At 35.9% G+C, this 18,036-nt stretch overlaps 2 protein-coding genes across 4 annotated transcripts in view; both read left to right on the forward strand.

The window, feature by feature from the left end:
- Positions 1–283: 283 nt before the first annotated feature.
- On the forward strand, positions 284–4,565 carry LOC125678213 (uncharacterized). 2 transcript variants are annotated; one of them, XM_048916460.2, is made up of 6 exons: positions 284–423; positions 864–1,469; positions 1,575–1,776; positions 1,887–1,967; positions 2,827–2,949; positions 3,128–4,565. In XM_048916460.2, the coding sequence occupies exons 2-6, from the start codon at positions 883–885 to the stop codon at positions 3,422–3,424; spliced, it is 1,290 nt and encodes a 429-aa protein (XP_048772417.1). In that variant the 5' UTR covers positions 284–423; positions 864–882; the 3' UTR covers positions 3,425–4,565. The 2 variants fall into 2 exon arrangements, with proteins under 2 accessions (XP_048772417.1, XP_048772416.1); XM_048916459.2 differs by lacking the exon at positions 284–423 and having other exon boundaries at positions 726–1,469.
- Positions 4,566–14,469: 9,904 nt separating this feature from the next.
- Positions 14,470–18,036, forward strand: part of LOC125679269 (uncharacterized) — a 46,754-nt gene continuing 43,187 nt past the window's right edge. For both annotated transcript variants that reach the window (XM_056157366.1, XM_048918372.2), the window contains exon 1: positions 14,470–14,540. The gene's annotated coding sequence lies outside the window, so the exon portion shown is untranslated. The remainder of the gene's footprint in view (positions 14,541–18,036) is intronic.

The following is an 18,036-nucleotide window of genomic DNA, read 5'->3' on the forward strand; positions in this document are numbered from 1 at the left end:
ATTGTCTGCAGTCCGTACCTCCTTTGTCTACTGTAGCGATTAATTTTCCGAGAAATTTGTCGACTTCCAAGCGCAATAAAATTCCTTCTACGCTGGTTAGTTAGGAAATATTAGCTTGGTCTGTTGCATAACATGACACCGAATGGGATTTAAAGCAGCGTTGCAGATGGAACAAAAGACGAGATGCAACGCATCAGTTTCTCTTTGTTAATTCATGGGTAGTTTGGATCGATAGAATTAAGGTATGGAACACGGAGTCGATGCAGTAAGGATGCCATTGACAGAGCCGGATCAATAGCATGAATCACACGTGAGGAATGACATGGTCTCCCAAAGACAGTCCACCAAAATCGTGTCACTAGCAAAACCCGCAGAGAATGTAGCAGGGATTGACGGACGATCACCATGAATTGAAAAAAAAAGGTACGATTTTCTTTTGTTTAGTTGACTAGAATAACGCATTTGATAAAAAAAAAAATGCAAGCTATCTGAGTATATTGTTTCAGTGAAAATCGATATTGAGCATTGTTCGAATCAACAGTTTCTGATTTTAAAATCGTTTTCTTGAATATTAGTATATACTAATGCATGTCAATGCATTACATTGCGAAGGCTTTTATGGTAAAAATATAGATGAAATTTATGAAATATTACATTGTAGTATGAATTCGTTACATTTCTATTTGAAAATTGGCATCATGTTTAAATTCCTACAAATCCCCCAGCTTCTCACTGTTGTCGAGATTATGTTTCCTATCGATTTTTTCTTCCCATTAAACGTTTTGCGTTTCCTGGTGCCCAGAGTCTAATGCCAGCCAAATGAGAAATATTTCTAATGGAATGAGGCCTTTTCTTTTTTGCAGTGTTAATTTATGCAAAACAATGGCTGCCGAATCATCAAAAAAGAAAGATTTATTAGCGGATGCTAAAAACTTCTGCGATGGACTATCCAATGTATTCATGCTTAAAAAGAGAGACCCTCAAACAAGACATTTGCTCGAGAAAGCCAGAGTATTGATCGAGAGTTTGATATCGGAAAATCAGCGAGTGACGAGTAATGTTGCGAGCACTCCCAGGGGGTCAAGGTCTTCCGGAGGCATGGGCCAACTCTGGGTCAAACTAGATGAACTGAAGCGTGAAAACGAGGAACTCCGGAAGAAGATGGGCAAGCCCCTAGATGATCGACCAAGCATTCCACCCAAACCGTCCCAGGGCCCAGGGGACGTGATCATTGCAGATCTTCACAAAACAAAGAGAGAGAATGAAACACTCAAAGCTAAAGTGGAGAAACTGGAAACGCAGATCAAAGAGATGGACTCTGTGGCCCACAGCGTTCAGGACGAGTATAAGCGGGCCAAAATTGCCGTGGAAACGACACAGAGGTCCATGGAAACGGTCCTTAAAGACTACCGACAAATGGAGGACGACTTAAAACTGGCAAAGAAGGAGAATGAAAGCATCAAACAAAAGTATGATTTGTGATGTTTTATTTAACATTTGTGAAATGTAAAATGTAGTCTGTAACAGCTCCGTATTTTCAATGTTAATCATGCGCACCTGCTGGTTTTTTGTAGACTGGCCAAGTCGATGATGCCAATAGGTCGAACAGATAACCGACATGTAGAAAACATTAGTGAGAAATGTCGCCCCTCCAACATCGCGCAGCTTTATAACACCCTGGAGAGTCAAGAGTGGGTGGACGCCAAGGAGACATTGGAGGAAGTCACAGACTTTGAGGAAGAGGACATAGTGCAGTTCCTATGCGCATGCGTCATGGTAAGATGATTTTGAACGTGAATTAGACTCAAGATTGCAATACTGCTGTTAGAAATTAATGAAATAATCTACCGTTGATTTTAGACAGTATTATTTCATCTGTGTTGTAGGCAGCCTTCCAAAGTTGTAAGGAGGTGTACAATGCTTTGAAGGCCACCATCGCCGAACTCTTAAGGAAACCGACCTTAGTGGTGAGATAATGATACCTTCATAACAATGCTGAAATTTTGAAATCTGATTCCACATTTAGAATACATAAATTTATGTTGCAATCGATTCATTCCATGATCAGGAATAGGATGAAAACATTTGACAAAGTCATCAGCTAAATTCAAAAGCATTTCTTTTTCAACCAAATGTCGTTTTTAAATTTCCCGGGATTACATGGCAGACGTACTGTAATTATAATGACATTCGGTCGCTAGTATTTGGGTGTGTGACGTACTGTCATGACATCAGGCTAGTAGTATTTGGGTGTGTGACGTACTGTCATGACATCAGGCTAGTAGTATTTGGGTGTGTGACGTACTGTCATGACATCAGGCTAGTAGTATTTGGGTGTGTGACCCAGTAGCTGAATATTTGTTGGAATTGCAATCCTTTTATACTTTAGAATTTATGATATACTGACGTAGCCGAAACGGGTCACGATTTATGTTGTCCGTCAGCCTCTCCTTTTATCTAGCCATACATGTACGTGACAAGAGTTTATTAGCTATCATTCAGTTTTAGTCTTGTTCCATAACAAGTTTCTTTCTTTGAATCATTTTTATCAATTTGTCAGTTATTATAGTTCGCACAATTTCGAAATGACCAAGCTTTTTCTGAAGTTTTTGACCTACCTAAAATGGATATGAACTGAGTTTAAAACTTTGGGCCAAAATCAATGGTCATTCGTCGTATATTTTGCACTTATATACCATTATATATACTTGTGAATGACGTCACAGGTCAAATTTTCTTGTACTTTTGGTCGGTTATGATTGCAGTACTTCATTATGCTCAGTTATCAGATATCGAGTGAGATCCTTAATGTGGGTTGTTATTCAGATAAACGATACTTTGGTGGGAGAACGAAACGGGAAAAGCAAACTACCAGACGACATGACGGATAGTATTGGTCATCAACTCAGACAGCACTTCGACGACATTGACCCTGACGTCATTGTTGGGGTAAGCTTGTCAAACGGCATTGGCCACAATTTGCAAATAATCACAATTGCGGGATTCCAAATTTATATTTTGTACAACTCAAATAGAATTTCTGTACGATCAAAAATGGCGCAAATATTTGCAGATGCTTACTTAAATGCAAGATTTTATGCATAGAATATTCTTTCTTTATCTACAGATGATGTGTGAAAAGCTGACATTGGAATTTACGGAATTCGTACAACGACACCCACACGAAAATAAAGTAGTTCAAAAATTCATGAATCGATGTGCTAAGGTCACGTGGCAGATGGTCATTCAACACCCACCCATGTGGCTTTCTGTAGATGACCACGAATTTGATGACGAAAAACACAAGTTGTGGTGGTCATGTGATCAAGCTGCAGCCAGTAAAATCAACTTTTATGTGTGGCCTGCGTTATTTGACTATAAACGTGGAAATTTGCTTATTAAAGGTTGCGTGTATGCAAGCTGATGGACATTTCAGACGTAATAATTATAGCTTACTATACATGTACATACACTGCATTCCACATCGTTCATCTATGTAGCAACCACAAATGACATGATAACCACTAATTATATCTGTGTAGCAACCACAAATGATATGATAGCCACTAATTATGTCTGTGTAGCAACCACAAATGATACGAAAACCATTAGTTATATGAATTACCTATCAGGACGTCTTAGTGAACAAATTCTGCCCACCAAGGATATAATTGTATCATTAACAAGCAGCACACCATCCACAAATGATATATACCTTCAACCACAAATGATATATAACTTCAACCACAAATGATATATACATGTCTCTCAGGGGAATTACAAGTTGTTGCTATCTTTCTTATTTCTCCGGACGGTTTTGCTCGCGGATGTTCTTGTGAAGTCCGCAATTACTGTGACGGTTGCGAAGTAACCATTTTAAATTGTCAAGGCATACCGTGTGTTTTCACCTGGTGTACGTTTCCACGTGATGAATGTCGACCTTCTTCAATGAAATACCTTCAATTTAGGATTGTATGTGTAGGTGTACATCTTATATTTCTATCGAAGTACATTTTCTCACTTTTATCCACCAATCATCCTGAAAACTTTTACACACATTGATCAATCAAAATTAATTCGCAGTTGAGTTCTAGCTGAAATGGAAACGAAGGTTTGCGAGCAAGATCATTTTATGAAAATCGTATACACGTAACACTGAATATGAAACAGCATTCATGTAATTATTAATAATTAATAACTGAACAAATGTGAGTATGTACTTGACAAAGACGCAAGGGAGAAAACACCACCTTGTTTTGTTATGAAATGAAATTACCAATGATAGAGGGGGAAAGTTCTGATTGATTTATTTGAAAGTTTAATTTCATTCGATGAAAAAAGTGGGCGTTGCTAGGTGGCTGGATAAATTCAGAATGTATTCAGTAGTCGGTGTGGTGCCTATTAATCATGTGTTCACTATTACAACACTGTTTAATTAGTGGTTATCAATTATACCAGTAATTGCTACACATCTGATATTTTGTGTTATACACTGAACAGTGGAGTTCAAAATCTGTCTGTCATTGTTATCATGCATCATTGTCAGTAAAGCGCTTTCAACGTTCTTTTTCGGTCATGTTTGATTAACACACTTTTATGCTGTAGATAAGAAAGTAGAATTTACGCACGTGTATGTTAAAGAGGGAGAGTGACTGAGATGTAATTGTACTTGATATATCTCTGCATGAAACTCACGAGGGTCATTTTTGTCTTTAACCTAATTCAGCGGACTTAGGTTTCCTACATCTGGTTACAAAAACAAATTTTCACACCTGTATCAATTTTGTTGTTCAAACATGAGAGTCTCGGTAGCCATTTTAGACAGTATACCTCCTTTTTATCTGCATCGGACATGGAGAACTATTGTCTATTTCGAATGAATGCATGAAACAATCAAGTAAACGATCGACTCTAGTAGTCCAGTCATTACTTTACGGTGATTTTAGATCACCTGGGCCCATTTCAACCAAACTTGGTAGAGACTATCTTCGGGTGAAGGGGATTCAAGTTTCTTTAAATGAAGGACCCATCCACTTTTAAGGGGAGATGATTAAGAAATAAGAATTTTAGATGAAGTGTTTTAAAAATCTCTGAAACTTCTGGACCAGAGAAAGTCATAGAAACTTTCTTATATAATGAAGATGTATACATTTTTTTCAGAGCACGATCCCCGGAGCCACAAAAGGGGGTTTAAAGTTTTACATAGGATTATATAGAAGCTCCTTCTCAAGTTCTACGAGGGCACAATATATCAAATCAATATGCAAGAATGCTCATGTAGTGCAGATTCAATTTTGCTCACCCATGAGCCTTTTGTTATAATAAATGTAATTATTCCTCAGAAAGTAGAATTAATAAACATTTTAGCAAATCCATTTACATCTAATATAGATTAGGTCAAGGTTGATACTGGAACTAGAATTCCAAAATTTCTTATATACAATATTTAAAGTTACATTTTTCATCCAAATGTTTTTCCAGACCAGCAGAATAGTACCGTATACGAGTACTTGGTGTTGGTTGAATATTGTTTAACGTCTCATTTGAAACTTTTTCATTCAAATGGAGACGTCATCATTGCCGGTGAAGGGCTGCAAAGGCCTATGCTCGGCGCTTACGGCCTTTAAGCATGAGGGATCTTTATCGTGCCACATCTACTGTGTTCAACATGTGATTTTCTATAACAAAAAAAAAATTAAGAATTACAAGAGTGCCATTTGCAAACCCATAAAAACTGTGTGACATAAGAAGGTCCTCAGTTGAAAACTTTAGGAGGAGTTGGACAAATTATGTGCTCATTTTGTAAACTTTCCTTAAAACTAACTACATTCGACAACCTGTAATCGTCTCAAAAATTGAGAAAATCAAAGTATTTGCCACGTGCACATCTTCAATACCCATATGAAAATCTGTAAAATAAAATATAGCCGATCCTTACTTGAAAAATGTGGGAGGAGGTAGAGAGACAAAGCATGTACTGTCTGTGTAATATTTCCACAACACTGACGAAGCTCAACAACCTGCAATTTGTCTTTAAAAATCACAATCCTTATCTTTAGTACCCATGCACACAATCTGTTAAATAAAACGGTCTTCACTTGAAAACTGTTAGGAAGAGGAGTTAGACGGACAAATCATGTTAACCTCCATGTACCACTAAATGTCAAGTAAAGTGGCAAATCTCCTGCAACAGAGGTCAGAATGGATCAGAATTTACATGATCTAGAGTGACCCACAAAGAAGCTACACAACCAGAGGTCAGAATGGATCAGAATTGACATGATCTAGAGTGACCCACAAAGAAGCTACACAACCAGAGGTCAGAATGGATCAGAATTGACATGATCTAGAGTGACCCACAAAGAAGCTACACAACCAGAGGTCAGAATGGATCAGAATTGACATGATCTAGAGTGACCCACAAAGAAGTTACACAACCAGAGGTCAGAATGGATCAGAATTGACATGATCTAGAGTGACCCACAAAGAAGCTACACAACCAGAGGTCAGAATGGATCAGAATTGACATGATCTAGAGTGACCCACAAAGAAGCTACACAACCAGAGGTCAGAATGGATCAGAATTGACAGGATCTAGAGTGACCCACAAAGAAGCTACACAACCAGAGGTCAGAATGGATCAGAATTGACAGGATCTAGAGTGACCCACAAAGAAGCTACACAACCAGAGGTCAGAATGGATCAGAATTGACAGGATCTAGAGTGACCCACAAAGAAGCTACACAACCAGAGGTCAGAATGGATCAGAATTGACATGATCTAGAGTGACCCACAAAGAAGCTACACAACCAGAGGTCAGAATGGATCAGAATTGACATGATCTAGAGTGACCCACAAAGAAGTTACACAACCAGAGGTCAGAATGGATCAGAATTTACATGATCTAGAGTGACCCACAAAGAAGTTACACAACCAGAGGTCAGAATGGATCAGAATTGACATGATCTAGAGTGACCCACAAAGAAGCTACACAACCAGAGGTCAGAATGGATCAGAATTGACATGATCTAGAGTGACCCACAAAGAAGCTACACAACCAGAGGTCAGAATGGATCAGAATTGACATGATCTAGAGTGACCCACAAAGAAGCTACACAACCAGAGGTCAGAATGGATCAGAATTGACATGATCTAGAGTGACCCACAAAGAAGCTACACAACCAGAGGTCAGAATGGATCAGAATTTACAGGATCTAGAGTGACCCACAAAGAAGCTACACAACCAGAGGTCAGAATGGATCAGAATTTACAGGATCTAGAGTGACCCACAAAGAAGCTACACAACACGTTTCAGTTTGAAATGAAAATAGAAACAGAAAACCCTGAACGGACGGACGGACATACAGACACCGCTTTACCATCATACCTTCCGTGTAAAGGCGAGCGTATAAAAAGCTCCATCGCCAATTGCTCGGCATTTAAGTGTGAGTCTCAAGTTTTTCGGATATGACATTCGACACGGAGGTCCTTTGTCGCAGCAGACGTTGGTCCTCGCTGCTCAGTAAGGCCCTGAGTGCTAGGTATATGTCTAAGTTTGACATTCCACCTACAGTTTGTGACCTCTGAATTTGAGTGAAAAATTCTCGAATGGACACAAAGGGAACAAACAAAACGAGACAGTTCACCTTGAAATCCAATAGTAAGTCAGGTTTACACGAAATCCAATAGGAAGTAAGGTTTACACGAAATCCAATAGGAAGTAAGGTTTACACGCAAAGTACCAATCAATAGTAAGTAAGGTTTACACACAAAGTACCAATCAAGAAAGTTTGACAACTTCCAAGTAAGAAATATAGCTTAAGATTTGTCCATACGAGTTTTCTGAATATTACGATTCAAGTGATTTCATTTGTAAACATGAAATGCAGTTACTAGAAACAAAGACTTCATAGCATATCATACAGGACTGTAAACAAGGACTATATAACGTATCATACAGGACTGTAAACAGGGACTATATATAACGTATCACAGGACTGTAAACAAGGACTAAATAACGTATCATACAGGACTGTAAACAAGGACGATATAACGTATCATACAGGACTGTAAACAGGGACTATACAACGTATTATACAGGACTGTAAACAAGGACTTTATAACGTATTATACAGGACTGTAAACAAGGACTTTATAACGTATCATACAGGACTGTAAACAGGGACTATACAACGTATCATATAGGACTGTAAACAAAGACTTCATAGCATATCATACAGGACTGTAAACAAGGACTAAATAACGTATCATACAGGACTGTAAACAGGGACTATACAACGTATTATACAGGACTGTAAACAAGGGCGATACAACGTATCATACAGGACTGTAAACAGGGACTATATAATGTATTATACAGGACTGTAAACAAGGACTTTATAACGTATCATACAGGACTGTAAACAAGGACTATATAACGTATCATACAGGACTGTAAACAAGGACAATATACCGTATCATACAGGACTGTAAACAATGACTTTATAACATATCATACAGGACTGTAAACAAGGACTTTATAACGTATCATACAGGACTGTAAACAAGGACTATATACCGTATCATACAGGACTGTAAACAAGGACTATATAACGTATCACTCAGGACTGTAAACAAGGACTTTATAACATATCATACAGGACTGTAAACAAGGACTAAATAACGTATCATACAGGACTGTAAACAAGGACTATATAACGTATCACTCAGGACTGTAAACAAGGACTTTATAACATATCATACAGGACTGTAAACAAGGACTTTATAACGTATCATACAGGACTGTAAACAAAGACTATATAACGTATCATATAGGACTGTAAACAAGAACTATATAACGTATCATACAGGACTGTAAACAAGGACTAAATAACGTATCCTACAGGACTGTAAACAAGGACTATACAACATATCACTAAGGACTGTAAACAAGGACTATATAACGTATCACTCAGGACTGTAAACGAGGACTTTATAACGTATCATACAGGACTGTAAACAAGTACTTTATAGCGTATCATACAGGACTGTAAACAAGGACTTTATAGCATATCATACAGGACTGTAAACAAGGAGTACATAACGTTTCATACAGGACTGTAAACAAGGACTATATAACGTATCATATAAGACTGTAAACAAGAACTATATAAAGTATCATACAGGACTGTAAACAAGGACTATATATAACATATCACTTAGGACTGTAAACAGGGACTATACAACGTATCATACAGGACTGTAAACAGGGACTATATATAACGTATCACTCAGGACTGTAAACAAGGACTAAATAACGTATTATACAGGACTGTAAACAAGGACGATATAACGTATCATACAGGACTGTAAATAAGGACTATTTAACGTATAATTCCTACAAGTTTAACCAAATTTGGAATAAAATTTGTACTATAGTTTACTTTCGGAAGGTCGGTGGTCTCTTCCCAGGTACATTGTATCTGGGTTCTCTCTTCCACCAATAACAATTGGGCGCCACCAGATAACTGAAAAATTGTTGAGTGTGGCGGAAAAACATCAAATCAATCAATATAGCTTTAAAGGGGCATGGACACAATTTGAGCTGAAAATTTTTAATTTTTTATTTCCATTTTTATTTTTACAATGTTTAACTAAAGTATTTCTAATGGTCAACCAAAATTTGAATATCAGTTGCTGAGTTACAAGTGAGAAACAGCACTCGCATTTCTTATGTAAATAAGGCTTGTGCCATGTTTTTGTTTACAAATAGATCGCTTGATAGAAAATGGCAGGTTTAAAACATAGATGTACCAAACACTAGAAACTGTTTAATTGTTTTCAGAATTAACATGTAAATTGAAGAAAAAAAACTGCTTTAAACAAACTTTTACTTGTATATTTAACCAATGTAAACAAAAACATTGCACGAGCCTTGTTTACATAACAAAGAATTGTGAGCTCTGTATCTCCCATGCACATCTACATCGACAAATGACATTAAAAATTTTGCTGACCATTTAATAGATATACTTTAGTTAAACATTCTAAGCATTAAAAATGGAAGAATAGAATTTGAAAATTTTCAGCTCAAGTCGTGTCCATGCCCCTTGCACACAAAAACTTTTGGAACTTCCCTTTCAGTACACTTGACCTTGGAAACCGAAAGTAACCAAGTTCTTTCTGGGTAAGGTACCATCCTGTTGGTATGCTTGTACAAGAAAATTCGGAATTTCCCTTGGCGACTTTGAAATTTCACCTATGACTTCGAAAATCATGGTCTACTATCTGCATATAGGGTATAAGTCCTGTCACGTTGATGAATATGACTTAAATCTGGACACAAGTCTAAACGAACGAACACACAAACTACTACATACATATTTCCTCCAGGAGTGAAGAGTATTTAAAAGGGAGATATTTCTGTAAATTTATGTCAAAATCTACACAGCTGGAAATCTTCAGAAACTGGATGTATTCTTTCACAGTGATTTCAAGTGACTGTGAATTATGTAAGAGAATTTTTTCAAAGCAGTTAATTAATTGCAGTAGCCTTCTTGGTCACCAGACAGATTTACAGGGTGCATGGATAACAGAAAAACCGCACCTCCATTTCAATATGAATTGGTAGTCATGGTTACATTTCTGATACCAAAAAAAAAAAATAATAATAATAATAAAAAAAAATAGCAAGACACAAGCAATGCAGCTTCTGTGAAACACAATCGTTTTCTTTTCATTTTCTGTTTTTATTCAAATTCAAGAAAATGTACCTGAAATTGAATAATAATTCAGAATAGCTGGGACGAGTTGTCTCCTCCTTATTTATTGTAAATTCCACTAAAATTTGAAATATTGCTTTTCCCCACATCATATTCTATTCATATTTCATTCTGGTGCAATTAAATTGAGGTTAAGGATTACATTCCCTTTGATAAGGGAGATAATTCTCAAATTTTCAGTTTTTACAGCTTGATATGACAAAGTCCTATTCAGAATTATTAATAATAGATAAAGTGTATTTTTTTTAATATAAACATCAAAAGTCCCATGGGCCACAACGCTCACCTGAGTCACCCTTGGTCCTGTTATTCTTCAGAAAAAGATATTTAAGACTTTTACTTACTCTTTTTATTCCCAAGATGAATTTTGACCCTACATTATGACCCCATACAATCGATTGGCGACGTAACTGAAACTTTTAATCCACACAACATGGCAATACCTAATATCAACATGACTAGCATGACCTTGCTGTTCAATGGTTTATGATTGATTAAAGATGTCCCTCTTATGTTCAACTTGATCCCAGATGTTAGCCCCACCCTCACCCCAGGGTCTATATTTTAAAAAAGACAACCTACTGTATACATTTTTCCCTACCTCCTATATAGTCTCATGTAAACTTGATTCCCTATCTAAGCCAACACTAGTTGCATTGGGATGCTTGAATATCTTATATTTAATCAGTAGATCGTGATAAGAAAATATTCCAATGTAAAACTGCGCTTCTCTATTGATGCCCCATCCTATCCCTTACCCCCGGACCATGTTTTCAAGAAATTTTTATCTGCAATACTAAAGAATCATCGCATAGCAATGGTGACAGATTATGACCATGCTGGTCTTGAGAAGATTTTCCCAGCTAAGTGCTGATCACGCTCGCCGTTGCTTAACTTCTGTGATCAAAAGAGAGACTCTACCACATCACTAGAATAGCTAGCTCACTAGCGAGTTAGTATATAAGTTCCCTCTTATACTGTCCGCTACAATTTAAAAAATATATATATTCTCATATATTGCCTTGCAAAATTTAGATTCCCTATTGGGGTCCCACCCTACCACCAAGGACCATGATTTGAATAAAATGAGATCCACATTACCCGAGAATGCTTGTATATATTCATTTGACTAAAACTTATTCCCCGATTGTAGCCCAAACTAAACCCCTTGGGACCATGATTAAAACAAATACGAATTTACACTACGCGAGGATGCTTGTATATTGATAATGACTAATCGTGATCCTGTTGTTCTTGGGAAGAAAATTTTAAAAGATGTCCTCATCATACCCCGGGGACCATGATTTGAACTATGAATTTTGAATCTTTTAAAAATCTTTTACATAATTTTTTTTCTGGTCTAGTGGTTCTTGAGAAAGAGATTTTTGAAAGAGATATACCATATTTTCAATATTTCTTAATTATCTCTCCTTTTGAAAAAGCTGCGACCTTTCATTTACATATTTTAACCCCCTTTACCCAAAGTAGCTTTATGACAAGTTTTGTTGAAAATGGCATCGTGCTTCTGGGGAAGTCGAAAATGTGTGGTTTACGGACAGACAGACAGACACCTAGATGCTGTACAACAGGTGATCAAAACCTATACTGCATAGCAATAAAACTAATCATTATCCTTGCTATTCGTGAGAAGATTTTTAACGATTCTTTAAATGGCCCCACCCTATTTTTGCCTTTTCTGATTATCCCCCTTGGAATGGGAGAAATAAATGTGAATCTCCTTCACCCTAGAATACCCCGGGACAAGTTTTGTTTGAATTTTGTGCAATAGTTCTTGATCGAGAAGATGAAATTGTAAAAAGTTTGCAAAGCCAACAACGCCGACACACAATCAGAAAAGCTCACCCGAGTATTTGCTTCAGGTGAGTTAAACAGGGGCTTTATGCAAGAAAACAATACTGAATGCAGTTATAACAATATCGTGATCAAAGTTAAAATTGTTAGCAATGGGTATGTATCCAATGTAAATAATACGTTATATCAAAGATGTTTCCAGAAGTCAAAACTATATATAGTAAATTATCAAAACATCATACAAGTGAAAGTTATATTGAAAAATATCAATGTAATCAATTTTATTTTAATTGGACCGCATGCATCGACCGAAACTATTTCAATGTTTTGCATATATTTAGATAAAATGGTCATATTAATTTCGTGGTCGACATATATGCCGTCCATACTAGTGTCTAAAGCTAAAACAGCGGAGAAAAATAGTGATTTCAGTAAGTTAAAAGAAAATGGCAGGAAATGAACGTATTTGTGACATCGTACACAGGAAATATAGATAGGGTTCTTGGTTGTAATATAATTGTAATCTCATCTATCAAACGAAATAAGTCTGACATTGCATTCATTAGAGCTAGATTAGACTGCCATCAAATCTATTTCATATCCACGCGTCTTTTAAAATTATGACATATACATATTGTACATGTATATATACAGGCGCGGATGCAAAGGTGGGAACTGTGGGGTCCGAACCCCCCCTTGAGAAATACTTATATTACTCACCCACCCTAATTTCCCCTGTACATCAACTTCGTATAATTTGAACTCCTCCCAAGGAAAAATAAAATAAATGGGGTTTATTGGATCCACACATACATGTGTTATATACATTATAAGATATCGTTGGAGCAGGATTTGATAACGTTAATTAACTGTATCAAATGCACAAAATTGAAATGACACGAAGACTTCATTAAAGCAAGCATCATTAATCAGCTGTCAATGTGACCATGCAATAGATGATATTGCTAAAACTACAACTATAAGAGCTTGCGGATATATTTTATTCTTACAGTTTTAAGTTCTTGTAAAAATCGAGGAAGAGGGGGAGGGGTGAAATTGTTAGGGAGGGGAGGGAAGAGATACTCTGTACATTCCTAATTCCTATTCATGTGGGGGCCTATCTAATCAAACAAATCAGTGTCCACATGTACTACCTACGTACACCACCGTGTCTGTTTTACATTGATAAAACCGGATAGTTTAAACGACGATATACAGGATACTCTCTCTCTCTCTCTCTCTCTCTCTCTCTCTCTCTCTCTCTCTCTCTCTGTTGTGCACGTCCCTGGCTAATATCTAATTAACAGGTTAAAGATTGCGAGTCGTGGACGCTAGTGCGATATTGGGGCTTAGGGTGTTACACATACCGTCCACAATTAGATAAGACTCGTCGAGCAACCACACACCCAGTAAATACTCAACCCTGCCAAAATCAAAACCGTGACGGGTAAATATATATGTTACGGTAGACTTTAAATAAATAAATATGTAAAGCATGCAAGACATTTAATATTGTTTATGGCAATAATGATAGGTCGATGTGTTGTAGATTTTGCATACACAAGATGTCACACAGTGAGAAAGCAGCCTACTCTATATATAGGTCATGTTGTGAACTGCTAAGTAATGAAAACCAATATCGACGAAAGATTTCATCAAAATAACCTCATTCATCGATCGCTGACCAGGACGAAAAAAGCGAGATTCAATAGTGTATAACTAACTCTAAGATATTACGGACAATCAAGTTCGATTCAATGAGTAGCTTTGTTTTTATTGGTCAATAAAACTATATTTCTCAGTATCTTGTTCCTATGTTATGATTAACAAAAGTTATTTTTACAGAGTAGGTCATGTGATAAGCCACGTGTCTCGCGAACCCTCGTTCGTTTTACCCATGCTGCAACGCGCTACACATTCTCTCTGTACAAAGATGGCGGAAAAAAAGTAAGTTTAGTAGGGACATACATTTCCTCCTTATTTAATTATTGCGACCGTCTTTGCAGCTTTGCTTTTACGTACGATGTTTGCTTTATGCTTTTCTTATGTATTTGAAAAATAAGGAGGCACTAGAAGCTCAAATAACAAAGACTAGAAACTAGTTATTTAACACGAATAGGAATACACTAGCAACAGACGATATCGGGGCGCGTTTAGGCATCAGTATGGTCCTAAATATTTTAAACGATTTCCCCTACTTCTAAGGCACGTATCGACTTGAAATTTTGCAGAAAGAAAGAGAAGATTCCTACTTATCAAAATATTGTAGTTTAAAATGTCGTGTTTGATTTCTTGTTTCTAAAAGTAAACGATTTATTTTGTGTTGTGAAAAATGAACACAACCCGAAGTGCGTATCATTGTTGAATGTATTCAGTCACGTGTCCACATAACCCGCGAAGCAGGGACGGGCAAAGTCATCTGGAAATAGGTTTAATCTGTGAAAGAATAAATATATTTATTCGTAACCTGCAAACCTCCAGTGGACTTGTTTGATATTTTGAATTTACAAATCAAGGTAATGGCCCCGGCCATTTGTCCTTGTGTGAACTTCACTATGGCAAACATTGAGAAGGTAATGAACATGTAGTTGCAGAATCTGATTTTATATGTTGAAAACTGCCTTTTAATATATAATGCCAGCCATCTCAAATCACAGTCTCAGTATTTTATTGGTTGGTATTGTATGGTACTAGATCTATATCAGTTTTATTCTATCTACTTTCTTTATAATAAATTGTAGGCCTATACATAATCAAAGATATTAGAATTGTTCGTTTGTAATCGGACTTCATTCTCTTGGAAATTGTTATGAGTTTGGGATACACATAGGTTGTAACACTAAATTGTTGGGCAAGAACTTCTTGTAAATTACTATACATATTTTAATTCCTTGTGTGCCATATTTGATGTATTAAAGATGTATATTTATAAAATGATAAATTTCTATTTGTTTTTTAATGAATTAAATACTTATGTTTATTTTTAATATACCCTTGGCTTTCATTGATTTCACTTTTGGATTTAGTCATTTCCTTTGTTACTCAGGTAATATCTGATCTTAAAACACACTCTGAGGGTGTATTGAAATATTCAAGGTTAAAATTTAATATGATTAATTCCTTGTTCATAATAAAAAATGATGCGTTATTGTTGGTCAGTCATTTGAATGTAATTGGTACTCGACTCTCATTCTGTGAAAAACAAAACAAAACAATGGACAACTTCAAGGAATGTTTTGTGTCTGAACACTTATAGATTGTAATAAATTTAAGCTCTATATAGTGAAATAAGATTTGATAATGCTATATATATCTCAGAAGTTGTTTAATTTTGAGAACAACATTGTGTCAGTTTTAAGGTAGTACTCTACATCGTCATAATGGCTGACTTCCTTTAAAAACATGGATGAAAATATCGATATCAGCAATATTTGGCTTTTCCTTTTCAATTTCAATACCTATCCGAGTAGCTCAGTAGGTTAGAATACCGACTGCTAACCTGTAGGTCGGAGGTTCGAGTCCAGCAGGGGTTTTCAATTTTTTTTCAGATTACCTTCCACTAAAACCATATTTTTTGACAAAATAAAGTAAATTTGAAAATTTTCAACTTCAAAATATTGTTGTACATATCTTCCACTTTTTATCTACGTCAAATTTCTCTGGTGTAGCACACCTCCTTAATGAAGATTTGTACACATGTTTTTCATATTAATGCAGTGTATGTGTGTAATTATGCCAACAGGGTGGTGCAAACTAGGGCTTGGATTGCCAGACATTTTCATATTCGCTTTGATATATTTTAAGATGTATGTGTTGCAGAAAAGATATATTGCAATATATTTTACATTCAGAATACAGTGGTAGATTTATAAAAGAATTTACATAAAACTTTGATTTTTCACTAATTATATAAATAATTGAAGAAATTATGGTTTTGTCTCCTTTTTTTCAAAGCATAAAAAAATATTTTTATTTAGTGGAATTCGTTTATAAATGTTTTCAACTTTCCTTAAATTATATGCCTGAAAACATTTACACTGAAAAGAAAATGAAGGGAAAAGATTTATTAAGTAAATATGGCAAACTGACACCCAGAATATGTTTGTTGATGATGGGAACTCCTATGCATACTCATCACCTTAGTGTAGATAATAAAGCATGTCCGAGTCAAAACAGAGAAAATGTGGTGGTCCAAGTTTAGTTGACGGATTAGTTACCAAAACAAATGCAGTCTCAAGCACATCTGAATGCTCTAACGTCAGTCTCCATGTTTGTTGATGTCTGTATTGGTCATGTGACTGTGTCTCCTGTACATGCATTACTGATGACTGAGTGATAACTGCTGTTGTCTGTATACACAGATTTAAAATCAAATATTTCGAGTTGAAACAGTTGCAATAATGTCAGGCTTGTTGGATATCCTTATATATATAGATAGATCTACATGTGACAAGTTAACAATGTTTTTATCCATTGGACTTAAATTTGTCAAAACATTGGACCATACAGCTTTGATGATGAAATGCACTTTCTTCATTACTAAAGCTGTGTGTAGCAATAAGAAGTAAGTTGAGGTGCCAGTTTACACATGATACAGACCCACTGAACTGTTCATTTAAAAAAAAAATGCTGTCCTAACTTACTTTATGTCCTATAAATTGGGTAGACATAATACTACTCTTTGGGGGGTCCAAAATAAAATATACATATGTGTTTCCGGTTGCCCGGCCATATAAATACCTACATTTTTGCTCCCAAGCCTAAATATTTTATGGATGCAAGATTTGAATATATAAAAAAAAAAAATATGTGGAATTTTCAAACCAGAATTTTTTTTTCTTTTCATGTTCGAGTTTTTCTGATTTACATTATATATATATATATATATATATCAGTGATGGAAAAGTTCTGCCTTGAGACTGACATGAGAGAAGAGACAATGAATTCAAAATGCTATTCATGACCTACATTAAAGATAGTGCACAACAAACTTTATTCCATTAAAAGTTTTGCCATATATGTTTTGTTATCTTACTACAATACACAGGGGTATAATATGAATATTAATGCCCGATCCTAACCTCACCTACAATATACATATAATCATGATTATATAGAAATCAAGGGTCCTAGTGATCAAGTTATTTCCAGACATTTGATCAAATGAAATGGAAAGAGATTGTAATGCATATCAGTGATTGGTTTAAGACCCTATTTAGGTCTGACTATTGGCCTTTTTCCCCTTCCAAACATTTTCAATTTTCTCCCAATTTAACTTGCTTTTTTCCCAATAATAAAAACTGGCAGGAAAAAAGTTTGATGTGAATAGTTTATGTACGACGTGACAAAGACGCATCAATTCTAGATGATTTAGATAAAATAGTTTAAAATTTCAAGAGCTTGTATAAAGAAAAGAAAGTTAAATATGTAAAATAAAGGAAGA

Source organism: Ostrea edulis, chromosome 2, assembly GCF_947568905.1.
Source record: "Ostrea edulis chromosome 2, xbOstEdul1.1, whole genome shotgun sequence".
Lineage (NCBI taxonomy): Eukaryota > Metazoa > Mollusca > Bivalvia > Ostreida > Ostreidae > Ostrea > Ostrea edulis.

What these genes read in the sequence shown, in the direction of transcription:
- LOC125678213 (XM_048916459.2), top strand. Translation starts at nt 820, where the DNA reads ATGAGAAATATTTCTAATGGAATGAGGCCTTTTCTTTTTTGCAGTGTT. An exon ending in TAAGGAAACCGACCTTAGTG is followed by an intron (nt 1,968 to 2,826) that starts GTGAGATAATGA and finishes GTTGTTATTCAG; the next exon opens with ATAAACGATACTTTGGTGGG. An exon ending in ACCCTGACGTCATTGTTGGG is followed by an intron (nt 2,950 to 3,127) that starts GTAAGCTTGTCA and finishes CTTTATCTACAG; the next exon opens with ATGATGTGTGAAAAGCTGAC.